This window comes from Hirundo rustica, chromosome 20, assembly GCF_015227805.2.
Source record: "Hirundo rustica isolate bHirRus1 chromosome 20, bHirRus1.pri.v3, whole genome shotgun sequence".
NCBI classification, from domain to species: Eukaryota; Metazoa; Chordata; class Aves; order Passeriformes; family Hirundinidae; genus Hirundo; species Hirundo rustica.
This window is the reverse complement of record NC_053469.1, coordinates 5,647,885-5,661,455: the sequence shown is the minus strand read 5'-3', so window position 1 is coordinate 5,661,455 and position 13,571 is coordinate 5,647,885. Positions and strand designations below refer to the sequence as shown.

Below are 13,571 nucleotides of genomic sequence, written 5' to 3'. Positions count from 1 at the left end.
CCTAGAGGCACCACAGTTTGAAGTTGTAGAACATGGAGGTGAGGCCATATGAGAATATGAATTTGATTTTCTATATAATTCTTGAGATTTCTGAGAAAAGGTTGTAACATGTGCTTTGAAATTCAGGCCCTTTGAGTTGTCTTTAAAATGGTCTAGTACCTAAGTTAATTTTTTATTTGGCTTATGTATTTTGTAGACTGACTCAGATACTTCAGACTGCTGTTACCTTGTGATTCTTCTTGGAAATTGGAAATATCCTCATGGTGTCTTTTTTGTCAGAGAACTCTGAAGCAATGCAACATTTATTAGTATACTTGAAAATGTACAAGGTTTTTTAATACTGAGTGGAGATGCTTTAATTATATATTGCATATCCATAATTATGGTGGAGATTAACTTTGTCAAGACAATAATTAGTCCTGCCTGTTAGAAACAACTGTCTGCCTGTGCCAAACTCAAGGAAGAATTTGATGATGTACTTGTGAAATACAATACTTCTCTTTTTTTACTGACATCTACTTGGGGTTTCTAACATTTGTGGGGTAAATAAAAATATATATTTTTATAAAAAAACAAGCTATCCTTTTCTGCCTCAGTAAAGAGCATCCACGTACCTACTATTTTAAAAATACTAATATTTTCTAAATGAATAATGCGTATGCTTCGTAAGAATCAATATTTATTTTACATGTAGCTTGAGGTGGTGTCTGCTGCTTGAGCTGAATGTTTGATGTGTTTTTGTCATTTTAGCAGATTTGGATGTTAGCCAGTTGGTGTTGTGAAGATGCAGTGAAATAAGGTCATATGCATCTATCCCTGGTGGTTTTATGTGTGTGTTTATATCAAATGTGATTAAGGAGAGCATTGCAGATGCTGTGCCTTCAGGACAAGATGCATCCAAGTTGGTGTGAGTCAGATTCCTGCTTGGAGACAGGAGTTGCAGGCAGTGCCAGGGATGCGATGTCACCATAATGCCTGTGCTTCCAATTAAGTACTTCACTCTTATAAAGTGTTATTAATTCACAAAGCCATCAAACCCACTCACCACTTTGAGCCAATAACATTCTTGCTGCCTTCCAGCCCTATAATCTCTAATTTTATTTTTTTTTCACAGTGGAATGTGTCTATTTTAAACATTGATTTAATGCTGAAGGCTCATTTTCCTTTGAATTTATGCATCAGCTTTTCAGAAATAGCTTTCCCTTGACAGGCGCTCGCAGCCCTTTGATGTTGTGTCCTTGCCAGGCTGCTTGGTGACACTGCACAGTGCTTCAAGCAGCCACTCTTATACATCTAGATATAAATTTTATATATATGGGGCGTGTGTATATTATGCATATATATAAATACATATCTATATCGTGTAAAACTAACGAAGCTGCTGCTTTGACCGTGGCTGGATGCTGCACAGATGACCTGTCCCCATCACTGAGTTGCAGAACCTGGACTCTCTGAGACCCAAACTGACCCTGGCTCCGGAGAAATGGGCAGAACCCCCTGTGCCGACCTGCTGCGTGGACATTTTACGCGATTCCCCCGCTAATGGTGATTTTGTGGTGTCCGGGGCCGGTCCCTGCAGGGCACAAACGCCCTCGGCACTCGGCTCCTCCCCTCGGCTCTTTCCGGAACCGCTCGGTTCCTTCCGAAACGCTGCCTTTATTTCCGGACCCTCTCCATCGGTTTTTTCCGAACACCTCGGACTCTCCGGAACTGCTCGTCTCTTTCCGGATTCACTCGGCTCTCTCCGGATCGCGGAACTCGGGTGGGCGCGGCCTCCCATTTTTTCTTTCCCGATTCTTGCCGAAGTCTTTCGACTCTTTCCGCCGACCGGGCAGGGCCGCTCTGCGGCGCTGACGTCACCTCCGGCCGGGCTATAAAAGGGCGGGTGCGGGCGGCGCGCGCGGTCCGTGGCGGAGGGCGCGGAGCCGGCGGGAGGTCCCTGCGCACCCACAGACCCGGTGAGGGGATGGGGCGAAGGGCGGGCCGGGGGGCGCCGCGGGGCCTTCACCGCGCCCCGCTCGGGTTCACCCAGCACCGCACGCACAGCCCGGCACAGGTGTGCGAGTGAGCCGGGGGAGGCTGAGGCCGGCCCTGCCTCCGCGGGCGTCCCGGCCGCCGCTCGTTCTCGCCCTCCGCGGCTCCACCGCACGGTTCTTTATCGTGGGGCGCGGCAGAGCCGGGCCCGGGGTCTCCCCGCGGCCCTCGGGCGAGCGGAGCGGAGCGAAGGGCGGGGGCGCGGTGCGGGTGAAGGGCGGGCGGACAGGGAGCGGCCGCAGCCGCCCTGGGCAGCGCGACCCGCGGCTGGAATCCCATTCAGCGCCCCGGGGAGGGACAAACAGGCGGAAAATAACATCCCCGGCGGCGAACAGCCCCCGCCGTGCCCGCCCGTCCCTTCGGGGGTGCCACCCAGCATTTCCTGGGGAGAATTCCCGGGGGATGGAGCCCCCGGCGCTCCGCAGCGCCGGGAATCGTTGCACAGCAATGGCTCCCGCGGCTGCCCAGCCCTGTCCAAGGTCAGGAGATGCGGCGAGGAGAAGGAAGGAGCGATGGAAGGGCCGGGGCAGCGGGGAGAGCCCGGTCCGCAGGGCCCGGGGGGCTCCGGGCAGGGACGGACACGGCGGGGCTCAGCAGGCTGACAAGCAGGGAGGCATTTCATCGGAATCTCCCGACCTCTGCTCCTTTCATATATGTGTTACTTTGTATGTAGGGCAAGGTCTACTGCTTCCTTTATAAAAGAATCAGGATTTGTTCCTGCCCAGGTTGTTGCCTTTTTTTTTTTTTTTTTTTTTTTTTTTTTTTTAAGTGTTTCTGAATTTGTTGCCCGCATACACCTTACATGGTTATAGCAGTATAAATCTGCATTGTTGGGTCACAAATATGTGCCAATAGGGCAACCATTTTCCCTGATATTGACGGAAAACCATGTAAATATCACTGTGTATTTTTTCAGCAGGTTCATACTGGATGTTCAGGATTTTTTGGTAGCTGTTTTATCATAAACCAGGTTCGTGTTCCAGTCGAAAATGTACGTGACTCTTGAGCAGTCTTTCATACATATTTAAATAGGTTTTGAAGGGCAGTTGTCTGGAGATGGTGAATGAACATATCAGGGAAAAAATAAAAGAAAAACCAACCCAAAAAAAGCTAACTCAGCCTGAAATGGTTCTGTATCTTTCTGGAAAACAAATAATCCATTTTCTTTTGGCATTTTTGTTTTTAGCAAAGTGCCAGAAAATTCCAATGACTGTGCTCACCAAAAGGCCTTAGTCGGGGATTCAGATTTGTTCAAAACAAATTTAAAATACCCTGTTGGATTTTCATGCATTTATATACAACTAGCAGAGAGTTCTTCCTTAAAATCTTCATTTGTCCTTATTTATGGATTGTGCAGAGAAAATAATGGACAAAAGGTTGAAAATGGGCTGCTTTCTGCTGCATTGTGTGCAGGATCTGTAACTGTAATAATGTAATTGTTAAGCTGTGGAAAATACTTGAACCAAGATAACAGGTTACATTGTTCAAAAAGTCTTTTATTTCCATTCTTGTTGAAATAAAAAGCCACAATATCCATATTGGTCAGACTGAAATCAAAATTTTATTTAAATAAACAGCATTAATGTAATGCTTATATGAGATCTGTAGTTCAGGAAGTTAAACATAATTTTGGTTACTTTTTTAATAACAAAGGTAGCAACAGTAACAAAAAAGGTGGCTACATTTACACATTTCAAGTGTTTTTTGCACATTTTTCCCCTGCGCAGCAGTAGGGTAAGAGAGGCCTTAGTTCTCTTGACGGAGGGTGGTACCTCTTAGTGAGAAATTTGTATTTCTCAACTATGACATTTGCAACCAACCTTAGTAATTTAACATAAATAACTTCGTATCTTTGGTCCATTTAATGTATTAATGGGGGTTGTGACTGTTTTAATCATAAATACATTGCTTTTTGGAGACAATTGATCACTTCCCCATTATCGGAGGAAATAATACGAATTCCTCCCTTTTCTCCTCCGCTTGTTAGCGTAGTGTGGGAGTTTGTTTTTTCCATTTGTCCCTGGAGTGAGTGTAGGCAGCAGAAGAATGGGGTGGAGCAGGCTGCAGATGCCGTGGATGGAGACAGCGACTGCGAGCACGGCCCGGGCTGTGCTCCCGGGGCTGCCCATGGACCCAGCGCAGCAGGAATGCAGCTCCCGCTGCAGCTGACACAGGTGAAGCTGTGCAAATGCCGGAGACCTCCACAGCTCCAGCAGGCACAGAGGCACACACACACACACGCACTGCTGCAGTTTTCCACGGAGGCATTGCAGCATGTCCATGAGGCTGGGGAAGGAAAGGAAATTTTCAGCTGAAAATTCAGTGGATTTGGCAATTCTTAACAGCTGCATCTCAAAAAATGCCTATGTCGCAACCGCTACTTGTCCATTTTTTGTTGTGGCAATTGAAAGTCAACATTTTTGTAGATACTTACATTCCAAACTTTCTGATTAAATTTATGTCTTCAAATTAAGCCATCGTGCTTGATTATGCTGTAGCAAGGGCCATCATTTGCCAAGTCCAGATAACTTGCTTTACTTTCTCTTTTGACCTTCAGATTATGGTAGTTTTTTGGTTTGTTTTGAACTAACTGGAAAGGTTAGTACCTACTGAATTAACTAAGTTTTCCTGTTGATGTTGTAACCTTCTCTTTGCATGAGGGGCTCTGTCGTTTTCAATGGCTTGGGTAACGCTAGCACCAAATTGTTTTTATGTGACAAGCAAAAGGAAAGTAATTAACACATACTGTGACAGAAAATAATCAGTCATATCCTTATACTGGTCATTAGTTGAATGTTATCTTGATTTCCCCCTCCCTTTTAGACTCTACATTCTTCCATCATGTTCTCATCGTTTCGTAAAGTCAAAGTCCAGGTATTTTTTCTGTAATGCATGAAGTGCCTTTGCCACACTTGCCTGCCTTTATTGCAGTGACCTGTTTGTAACAAAAGCCACTGGTTTGAATTTATTCTATGCAGCAGGTACTTTATTTGCACTTAATGTGAGTCTGATCTGCCTTTCCTTTAATACTTTTGAGTTGCCTAATTTCTGTCTGTGATGCATGATGTGTGAACTTTCTATAGAAGTTATGGTTCAATATAATCAGGTTTTGATACTGATTACTTTTCCAAGAGGTTTTGGGTTTTATTTTAAAACGTACTTGAGCGAATCTTTTTCTTTATAGCATCTGCAAACCAACTGTGAGGAGATTTACAGTGTAGAACATCGTGCATTCAAAGTTGGCTTTGGTTCCTATTCATCCACTTGCACAAATTTATAATCCTTGAGTTGTTGTGGTGTAACTGTTTCTACACTGTGATGCTTCTGTTTCAGTGGTGATAAAATAAATAGGATGTATGCATCAGACTTCAGCTGGGGAGCACAAGCAACTAGATTTTATTTGGAAATGGTAGTGATGTAAATGTTTATACTACAATTAAAATGATAATGAAAAGATAACAAATGGGGATGAAAGATGCTGGGGTTAATTATATAATCTTGCATTACCTGTAAACTCTGCATTTCTGCAATGCAGTCAAGGTAATTTGCTTTCTCAGGAGTCTCAGCAGAGTGCAGTCCTTGCCAGCCCTGAATAATTTTATGAAAGGTCTGTGATGTTAAAGCAAAACAAATCCGAAAAAGCCCCCCTCTATTTAAAGACACCAAATTCAGATGGGCAATTCAACTGCTCTTGTTTAAATAGTAAAATAGAGATTTTAAGATTAAATGCCTAAAAATGAATGGGTTTTTATATTTCTTCATATTTCAAAAGTGCATAGTTGAGGTTGTGCTCAAACCCTCTTGTCAGCCTAAATCACCAGCTTTGCAACCACTTTGGTTTAAACAATTTACATTTATTTTTTTCTTCTAATGTGACAGTTTCTGTGTCCCTGCAATACCTGCTTAAATTTTGGGGCTGATTTGAATTTTACCTGCACTGTGGCTAGTCTATAGAGGTCTACAGCATCAAGCAGCAACTACTGCAGTGCTTGACTGATTTTTCTGGCTTGGAATTTGTGGAGGTTTGGGGCTGTTAGTGACCTTCCTTAACAGCATATTTGGACACAGTGTTCTACTGCACATAGTCTAGCCTCAAAACATCTTTATTTTGTACAGTTAAATTCATCAAACCAAAAAGCCGGGCATTAATTTTGTCCCAATAGCATTTTAAATCTCTAGGATAGGATCCTTCTCTGTAACACAACATGCTCAGGCTTCTTTTGCAGGAGCCAGTTCTGTGCATGTTTTCAGAAGGATTCTCTTTGATTTTCCAGCAGTACAAGAACTGTGGACTTCCCTGAACCAGGCAGTCATGGTGGTTTGTTTCTTCCCTGGTGTTTTGAGGGTGCTGTGAATGGGAGAAATGAAAGCTGGAAAAATTGTGTGTTATTCTTTATTTTCTCCGTCCTTTCGAAGGTTATTTTCACATCCATTTTTTGCTTAAAGAAGAAAGATCAGCAATCTGTTCCCGTTCCCCAAGAGGGAGTAGCTGATACCAGTTAAATCTTCCTTAGACAAGATTGACGATGTGTGATGTTGATGAATATATAAAAAAAAATGTATTGAGCTGTTCATGTGTGCATAGTTGGGAAGCAGGAATGTTTTGGTAGGGAAAATATTTCTGTTAACAGGCTACTGCTGAGGTCATGCATGCTGAATATATGTAACACATCAGGACTTGTCTTAAGACAAAATTATTTTACTACTTTTGAAGACCTTTATGTACTGCTACCTGATGGTTTTTCAGGCAAAGGAGTTTTGTTTTTTTTAAGCTTCATGTAGTTGCTTTTAAAAATACACAAAAATCTTCTGCCTAGCGCTGAATGTATTTCACATTTGTGCTTTTAAATCCCTGAAAACGTGTTTTGGTAAGGGAAGTGCTGACAGCTCTGCTGTGTGGCACCGCTGTAATTCCTGTTGAAGCCACCTCAATTCCGCTCTTCCTGAACTTGAATGGTGTTGCTGACATCATCGTTGTTGCACTGCGGTGGCTGTAAATACCTGCAGTTGTATATTTTAGTGTGCTATTATGTATAATTTGTATTGACTGGGGAAGGCATAGGTGGAAGGGTGAGAGTAATAAGTTTGTTTTGTTGTTTTGGGTTTTTTCCCTTAATTTTTCTACTTCTTTTTGTTGGTTGGTTTTTTTTTTCCTTTTTAAATAACATCACCAAAACGGTGCAGTATGAAGAAGCACTTTTGATTTTTTTGAGTTAAGACATAGCTGACCTAATGTCAGTCTTACAGCATGAAAGGAGGACTGAAATGTCACCAGGACAGTCCAGATCTGCTCTCTGGGGCCTGGAAAGTTCCCTCAGCCCCCTCCTTATCACCCTGCACCGGCTGTGCCGGGCGGGGCCGGAGGGATGGCACCGGTTATCTGGGGACAGCCTGGCACAGTCACATCCCAGTGCTTTTCACCTTAAAAACACAAAGCACAACTTCTAGTTGGTGGGATTCGTGCAAGAAGTGCAGAGGGATCCTAGGTGTCTTCAAACGGTGTCGTTGAACCAAGAAGTTGTGGGAACATCTTGGAGGGCTTGGTACTGCAGGGAGTGCTGCAGCTGGAGGGGATAACATGGGAGGGAGGGAGGAGACTGCATTGTTCTGCAGCATCCATGACTTTTGAGTTCCGAGCTCCCTGGTGGCTCTGGCAGCACAGCCACTGCTGACGTCTGCTGGGGCTGCAGGAAGAACAGTCCATTATTGCTACACTAAAGCACTTCTTTTACAATTGACTCGCTCCACTGTAGTTACAAAAGGAGCCTTTCTTATAACCAATTCCAGCAAAAAGAGGAGCCAGATTGCCTGGCCTGTGTGGTGAGAGACAAATCAGCTCCCAGGGTAAATTACAGAAGGTCTCCCATTTGGCTTTCAATATTGTAACAATGTTTGAAATGATAATTTAAATTATTTCCCTAGATTAATCACGTAAATAATTAAATAATTTAAAATATTTTCAAATCACTTTGCGGAGGTTATTTATAATATTGAAGTGCAAGCTGAGTTGTATTTTACAGTGAATGAGTGTACAGTGTTCCAGTGACTGACCAGGATTTAATTTTCTCCCAGCACTGCCCTAAACCAGAATCAGCAGAGCGGCTCCAGCCATGCAGTACATTAGACCAGCTGGCACTGTGTTATTTCAGAACACAATGCAGTTTAAAAGAAGAGTTGTTGGGATTCAAACACAGCATGACAGGGCAGGAAAGGAAGTTTTTAGCAGTAACTTCCTTTCCTGGAGGAAAAAAGCTGTTTGAAAGAGTGCTGGAAAAAACTGCTACTTTCTCAGGGAACCGTATCTGTGCTTGAGCTTATGTTCAGGACTTTGAGCTTTTAATACTCAGATACACTAATCAAGTGGAGATTTTGGTAGCAATGCCAGGCAAAACCTGGGCTTCGTTTATGTAACACAGTCTGCACACACCGGGGTGGTTTTTTTCCTTGCCCTCTTTTGACAGTAATGAGTGGAAGAAAAAGCAAAGCTGAATTTTCTTTCCTTCCTGCGAGTGCCGCAGTGCAGTCGGGGCTCAGAGTTCATGGGAGCAAGGAGTGCTGCTGGCACGGCTGTCCTCTGGAGGGTGGGGACCTTGGAAGGGTAGCTCAGGAATGTCTGGATTCGTCCCCATATGTTCCTTTCTATCAGATTGTCCTTTTACAAGTGCAAGGAAAACATGGCCCTGTAGATCACTTTCCAACCTGTGGAGTTTTCCATACAATTATGCAAGAATACATGTCTAATTAAAGCATGCAGCTAACTAGCGACTAAATAACAATTTAATATTTAATGACATATTTTAACTGATTGCCCATGCTTTTTAGTCTGCAGTTTTAGTCTGGGATTCTTGCCTTTAGTTTGGGGAGTGCAGAATTGATGGTAGAAAAGCATTAAGTGAGTGACTCGTGTAAACACTTGTACACAAAGACATTGATTGCAAAATTGTTCAGGCACAGCGTGTTTGTTGCAGCTACCTGTTGATAAGCAGTTAGTTGTTAAACAAGTGGTTAAATATTCAAACTTCAATGATAGTAATAGTTCCACTTTTAAAATTTGTGTTACAGTTCTAGTCTAGTGCCCAGATCTTTTACTGAAAATCAAATTGCTTTTTGAAAGTTTAGGAACTGCAAATTAAAAGGTTGTCACAATTTTAACAAAAAAGTGAAAAAGCAGATCAGTAGTCAGGTCTTTGCTGCCTGCAGTAGCAATATTAGGTTTTAGTACATAAAGCAACGTGGAAGGGTTTTCAATCAGAGCAAGATCATTGGTTAAGCAAAATGCTCCTTTACTTGTTTGTGTAAGGCCAGATCTGTGAAGCTTCTTACTAGCTCTTGAAAGGTTGTGTGGAGAGTGGCAGGATGGGTTTGTAACTTTTTAAATCGAGAGCAAAGATGCATCAGACAGAGATGTGGGTCTAAATATGTATGTAAGTGCATATAGATACATGTGGGCCACTTAAGTGTTGTTCAAAGGAGAGTAATATTCTTTAGTTTAGTACTGAATGTTTTAAATACTATATTTCAAGATATTGTATGCTGTACAAGAAATATTTTATGTCTGTATCTACACATATTTGTGCACAAACCCACATTTTTAGCTGTTGTATTGGACACTTGCATGCTACAGTTTGAGGTGACATGGACTTTAAATGACTGCAGCCATATTTGTCCAAACCAAATAGGTGTTAAATGTCTTTGTAAATTTTCCTTTATCACTTTCTGCTAAAGTGTCTTTTATTTATATGTAAGATACTTATATTTTATACACGTACCTGCACACACAGAGGAAGACTGTAAGTAAACCACGTGTGATTTTTTAAAAAACAGCTTTTTTTCTGCATGGATATCTTCCTGATCTACCAATGTTTTGTAGGACAAACATAAGGGGGTTTTATTTTTGTTTTCAGAAAATGGATCCAAGTGGTGTAAAAGTGTTGGAAACGGCAGAAGATATCCAAGAAAGGCGTCAGCAAGTTTTGGACCGTTACCACAGGTTCAAGGAACTCTCTTCTCTAAGGCGCCAAAAACTTGAAGATTCCTATCGATTCCAGTTTTTCCAGCGTGATGCAGACGAGCTTGAAAAATGGATCCAAGAGAAACTGCAGATTGCATCTGATGAAAATTACAAAGACCCAAGCAATTTGCAGGCAAGTCCTCCTGCCACTTTATATTTCCTGTACTATTAATTTTAGGGCGTTACAGGTCAGCTGGGAGAGAACAAACGCAGAAATGAAACTTGATCTGAGAGTGAAGAGAGATGGATGCAAATACCCATGACCTTGCAAAGTGCTCTTCAAAAACCTGGCTTTTTGCTGATGTAATTGGAGTATTTCTAATAATGGATTAGATGCTACATCAGCGTGGAAAAAGTTGCTCAGTGTAATGTAGTGCAAAACCAACTTTGGTTAATCCTAGAATTTGTTGGATGCCTTAACTCCATAAATAAATGTGAATTACCACTTATTGTTACCACAAAAAAAAAAAAAAAGAAAAAAAAGATATTTGTAGAAAAAAGCCTGTATGGGTAGAGCTAGCTGACAGGTTCTCAGGGGTTTGAACGCTGTCATGTGCAAGAGCAAGCACAAGAAAGAGATAACTAAAACTGGGATGTTTGAATTCTCCTGTTGTTGCACCCTATGATACAATTGATTTGAACTGTGCCGTTTTATTTTTTGTTTGTCAGTCCTGAATATGCATAAAATACACATAAAATCTTGCTGCTGGGGAATGTGGAGGAGTCCCTGCACCAAATCTCAGTTGCACTCTTGGCTGTTTTCCTTTTAGGGGAAGCTGCAGAAGCACCAAGCCTTTGAAGCTGAGGTGCAGGCCAATTCAGGAGCCATCATTAAACTGGATGAGACTGGAAATCAGATGATTAATGAAAGCCATTTTGCATCTGAAACCATAAGAGTGAGTTTTAAAGCTTTTTTCCCTTCTCCACCCACCCCCCTTACAGGCTCTTTAAAATTCTACAGGTATTTGATTAGTGAAGTCATGAGAAAATTTTATATTTTTAAAGCTCAGAGATGATTTTCTTTCATGAGCGCCTTCATACCTTGTTTTGTATCCGGTTCTGAGGAGAACTGTTTAAAGAGGAGACGTTTTTGTAGTGATTATCAACTTTATTAGCATTTCATTCTAACTTGCCTTTACTGGTTCAGTCCTTCACGCCGTACCGGACCGCCCAGCGCCCGATAGTCACGGCCACCCAAGTGGGGTCCCACATACGAGTAGGTGAAGCTTGTGGCTCTGCAGTGCAACTTGTTTTTGCAATGCCTCCTTCCTGCCTTGGTTGACAGTTTGCACCATCCTCCTGGGCAGTGCTCAGAGCTCTTTCCTCCCTTGAAACCTCTTTAGTTGAACTTTCTGAGTGGACTAAGTGGTACCCGCCCATGATGTTCAAAAGCTTCTCTTGAATGACTTTCAGGTTTCAGGTCTTGATGAGCAAAGCGTTATAGACAATGGGTGGAGTAGTTACTTTCCTGTTTTGCAGGTTGTGTGCATGTGTGGGAGTGTGGTTTTACTTTTTGTTGTCTATAAAGTTTATAGTGATTCCCAATAGTTTTGAAAGGCCAAGTGCAGCAGAGAAAATCAGTATTAAAACTAGTAATTGCTCCTAGTATGTCCACAGCATGTCACTTTACAATGTTAGCTAAATATATTAACTGCTTAGTGTTAAGAGAAGTGGTTAAAGTACAGTGAAATGGCATAAGATTGACTTGAAACAAATGTGTTGTCTTAGATAAGAATAAATTCCCAAAGAAAGATGAAATTCCCTTATTGGGAGTTGACTTTCTTATAAAAGACTGAACATTCGAAGGGGAAGAGCAGCAAATTTTTGGTATGACTTCACGTTAGCATAGAATTGAAATCAATTTTTATCTCAAGATGTTTAGCTCATAGTTACATAAAGACAACTATTTCATAGCTTCATTAATTAGTGACAACTGTCTAAATACTCAGTTCAGTGATTTCTAATTTTATGTTGCAACACTTTGCATAATTTGAAAACTATTTACTGGAGATAAAATCATGAGGTTTGTCCCTCACCCTTTGTCTAAAGTAAGATTTAGGATGTACAAGTGCAGAAAAATAAATAAATCTACTGTTAAGGACAGGAAGGGAATAAATCTCATCCTCTTTGACAGGGGATTTTAATAACAACATCCTTTTGTTCCAGACTCGACTGCAGGAGCTGCACCGACTATGGGAATTACTGATGGAAAAGATGAGAGAGAAGGGAGTCAAATTATTGCAGGCACAGAAGCTGGTGCAATATTTACGGGAATGTGAAGATGTCTTGGACTGGATCAATGATAAGGTGTACAATTACTTCCTTTTATTGTGTCCTTGATGGGAAATTGGATGTGTTTGTGTGAAAAAGTTCTGTCAGCATAGAGTTGCTGGAGGTCAGGTAGTCTCAGAAAGCTTGTAAAGGCTCCTGTACGTTTTATTTAGTTATTCACATTGCATCAGCAGTACCTGTGCAAACTACTACTGTTCTTTTGCAGCCACAATAAAAGTTATTAGGCTAAGAGGAAGCCTGTGTGTTGGAGACTACTTTTAGCATAATCAATTCATTCTTTGCTTTGAGAAGACAAATAAAATTCAAATTTCCTTTCAGGGAAATCTTCAACGTGTAAAAGCAAATATTTTTTTTAATAAATATTCTAAATTATTTGTTTCAGAAAGGAGCCAGCCCAAGTAGCAAGCAGTGTGGAGATAGTTACTAAATGATTGGAATACTTTTAGATATTCATTGTAAGAACATGAGCTGCAGGAGGATTGTTTGAACTCTTGATTCTTTGAACTCTTAAGGGAGCAGACCACAAACCAAAGTATCAAAAGGAAGAAAAAGCCACAAAATAATCACACTGGTTTCCTTAAATGCTGGTTTGTTATTTTGTATCACTGTGGGTTCAAACTGTAAACCCTGTATAACTGTTACTAAATACAACACTGCACTTTTTGTGCAGAATTCTTGCATCAGAAGCCTACAGCAAATGCCAATAAACAGTGTAAAAAGGAACAAATTCTAATCACTCTGTGTGCTAAGAATTTGTACTTGAAAAATTAATATGACCAAGGAAGATGAAGAATAATCCCCTTGGTGATCTTGCATTTTTCTGCAATAATGGGCTGGTGTTGGGGCAGGGAATGGAGTTTAATGAAGAAACTTTGTTGTTTTAAGTCTGACCTTAAACACTGTGATTGTCTTTGACCTATTGAAAATTAGGACAATTTCCTTCCTAATTTTTAATAGTAATTTCCCATAGGATATACTGAAATTAACTTTTTTTTTTTTTCAATGTGCTAGGAAGCAATAGTGACATCAGAAGAGCTTGGACAGGACTTAGAGCATGTAGAAGTTTTGCAGAAGAAGTTTGAAGAGTTCCAGACAGACCTTGCAGCTCATGAAGAAAGAGTAAATGAAGTGAACCAGTTTGCTGGCAAACTTATCCAGGTAAGCATTTATGGGTATCAAAAATCTCTCTTGGCAAGTCAGTTGTTACAGCAAACATTTGTCTGTAACTTCTCCT

At 41.4% G+C, this 13,571-nt stretch overlaps 1 protein-coding gene across 13 annotated transcripts in view; it reads left to right on the top strand.

Annotated features, from left to right (window-relative positions):
• The first annotated feature begins 1,829 nt into the window (after positions 1 to 1,829).
• Positions 1,830 to 13,571, top strand: part of SPTAN1 (spectrin alpha, non-erythrocytic 1) — a 45,907-nt gene continuing 34,165 nt past the window's right edge. For 7 of the 13 annotated variants that reach the window (XM_040083719.1, XM_040083718.1, XM_040083712.1 and 4 more), the window contains exons 1-6: positions 2,956 to 3,004; positions 4,858 to 4,908; positions 9,939 to 10,178; positions 10,816 to 10,941; positions 12,212 to 12,352; positions 13,349 to 13,495. In XM_040083719.1, coding sequence (XP_039939653.1) covers positions 4,876 to 4,908; positions 9,939 to 10,178; positions 10,816 to 10,941; positions 12,212 to 12,352; positions 13,349 to 13,495 — 687 coding nt within the window. In that variant the 5' untranslated portion in view covers positions 2,956 to 3,004; positions 4,858 to 4,875. The other 6 variants (XM_040083716.2, XM_040083715.2, XM_040083711.2 and 3 more) reach the window with 3 other exon arrangements.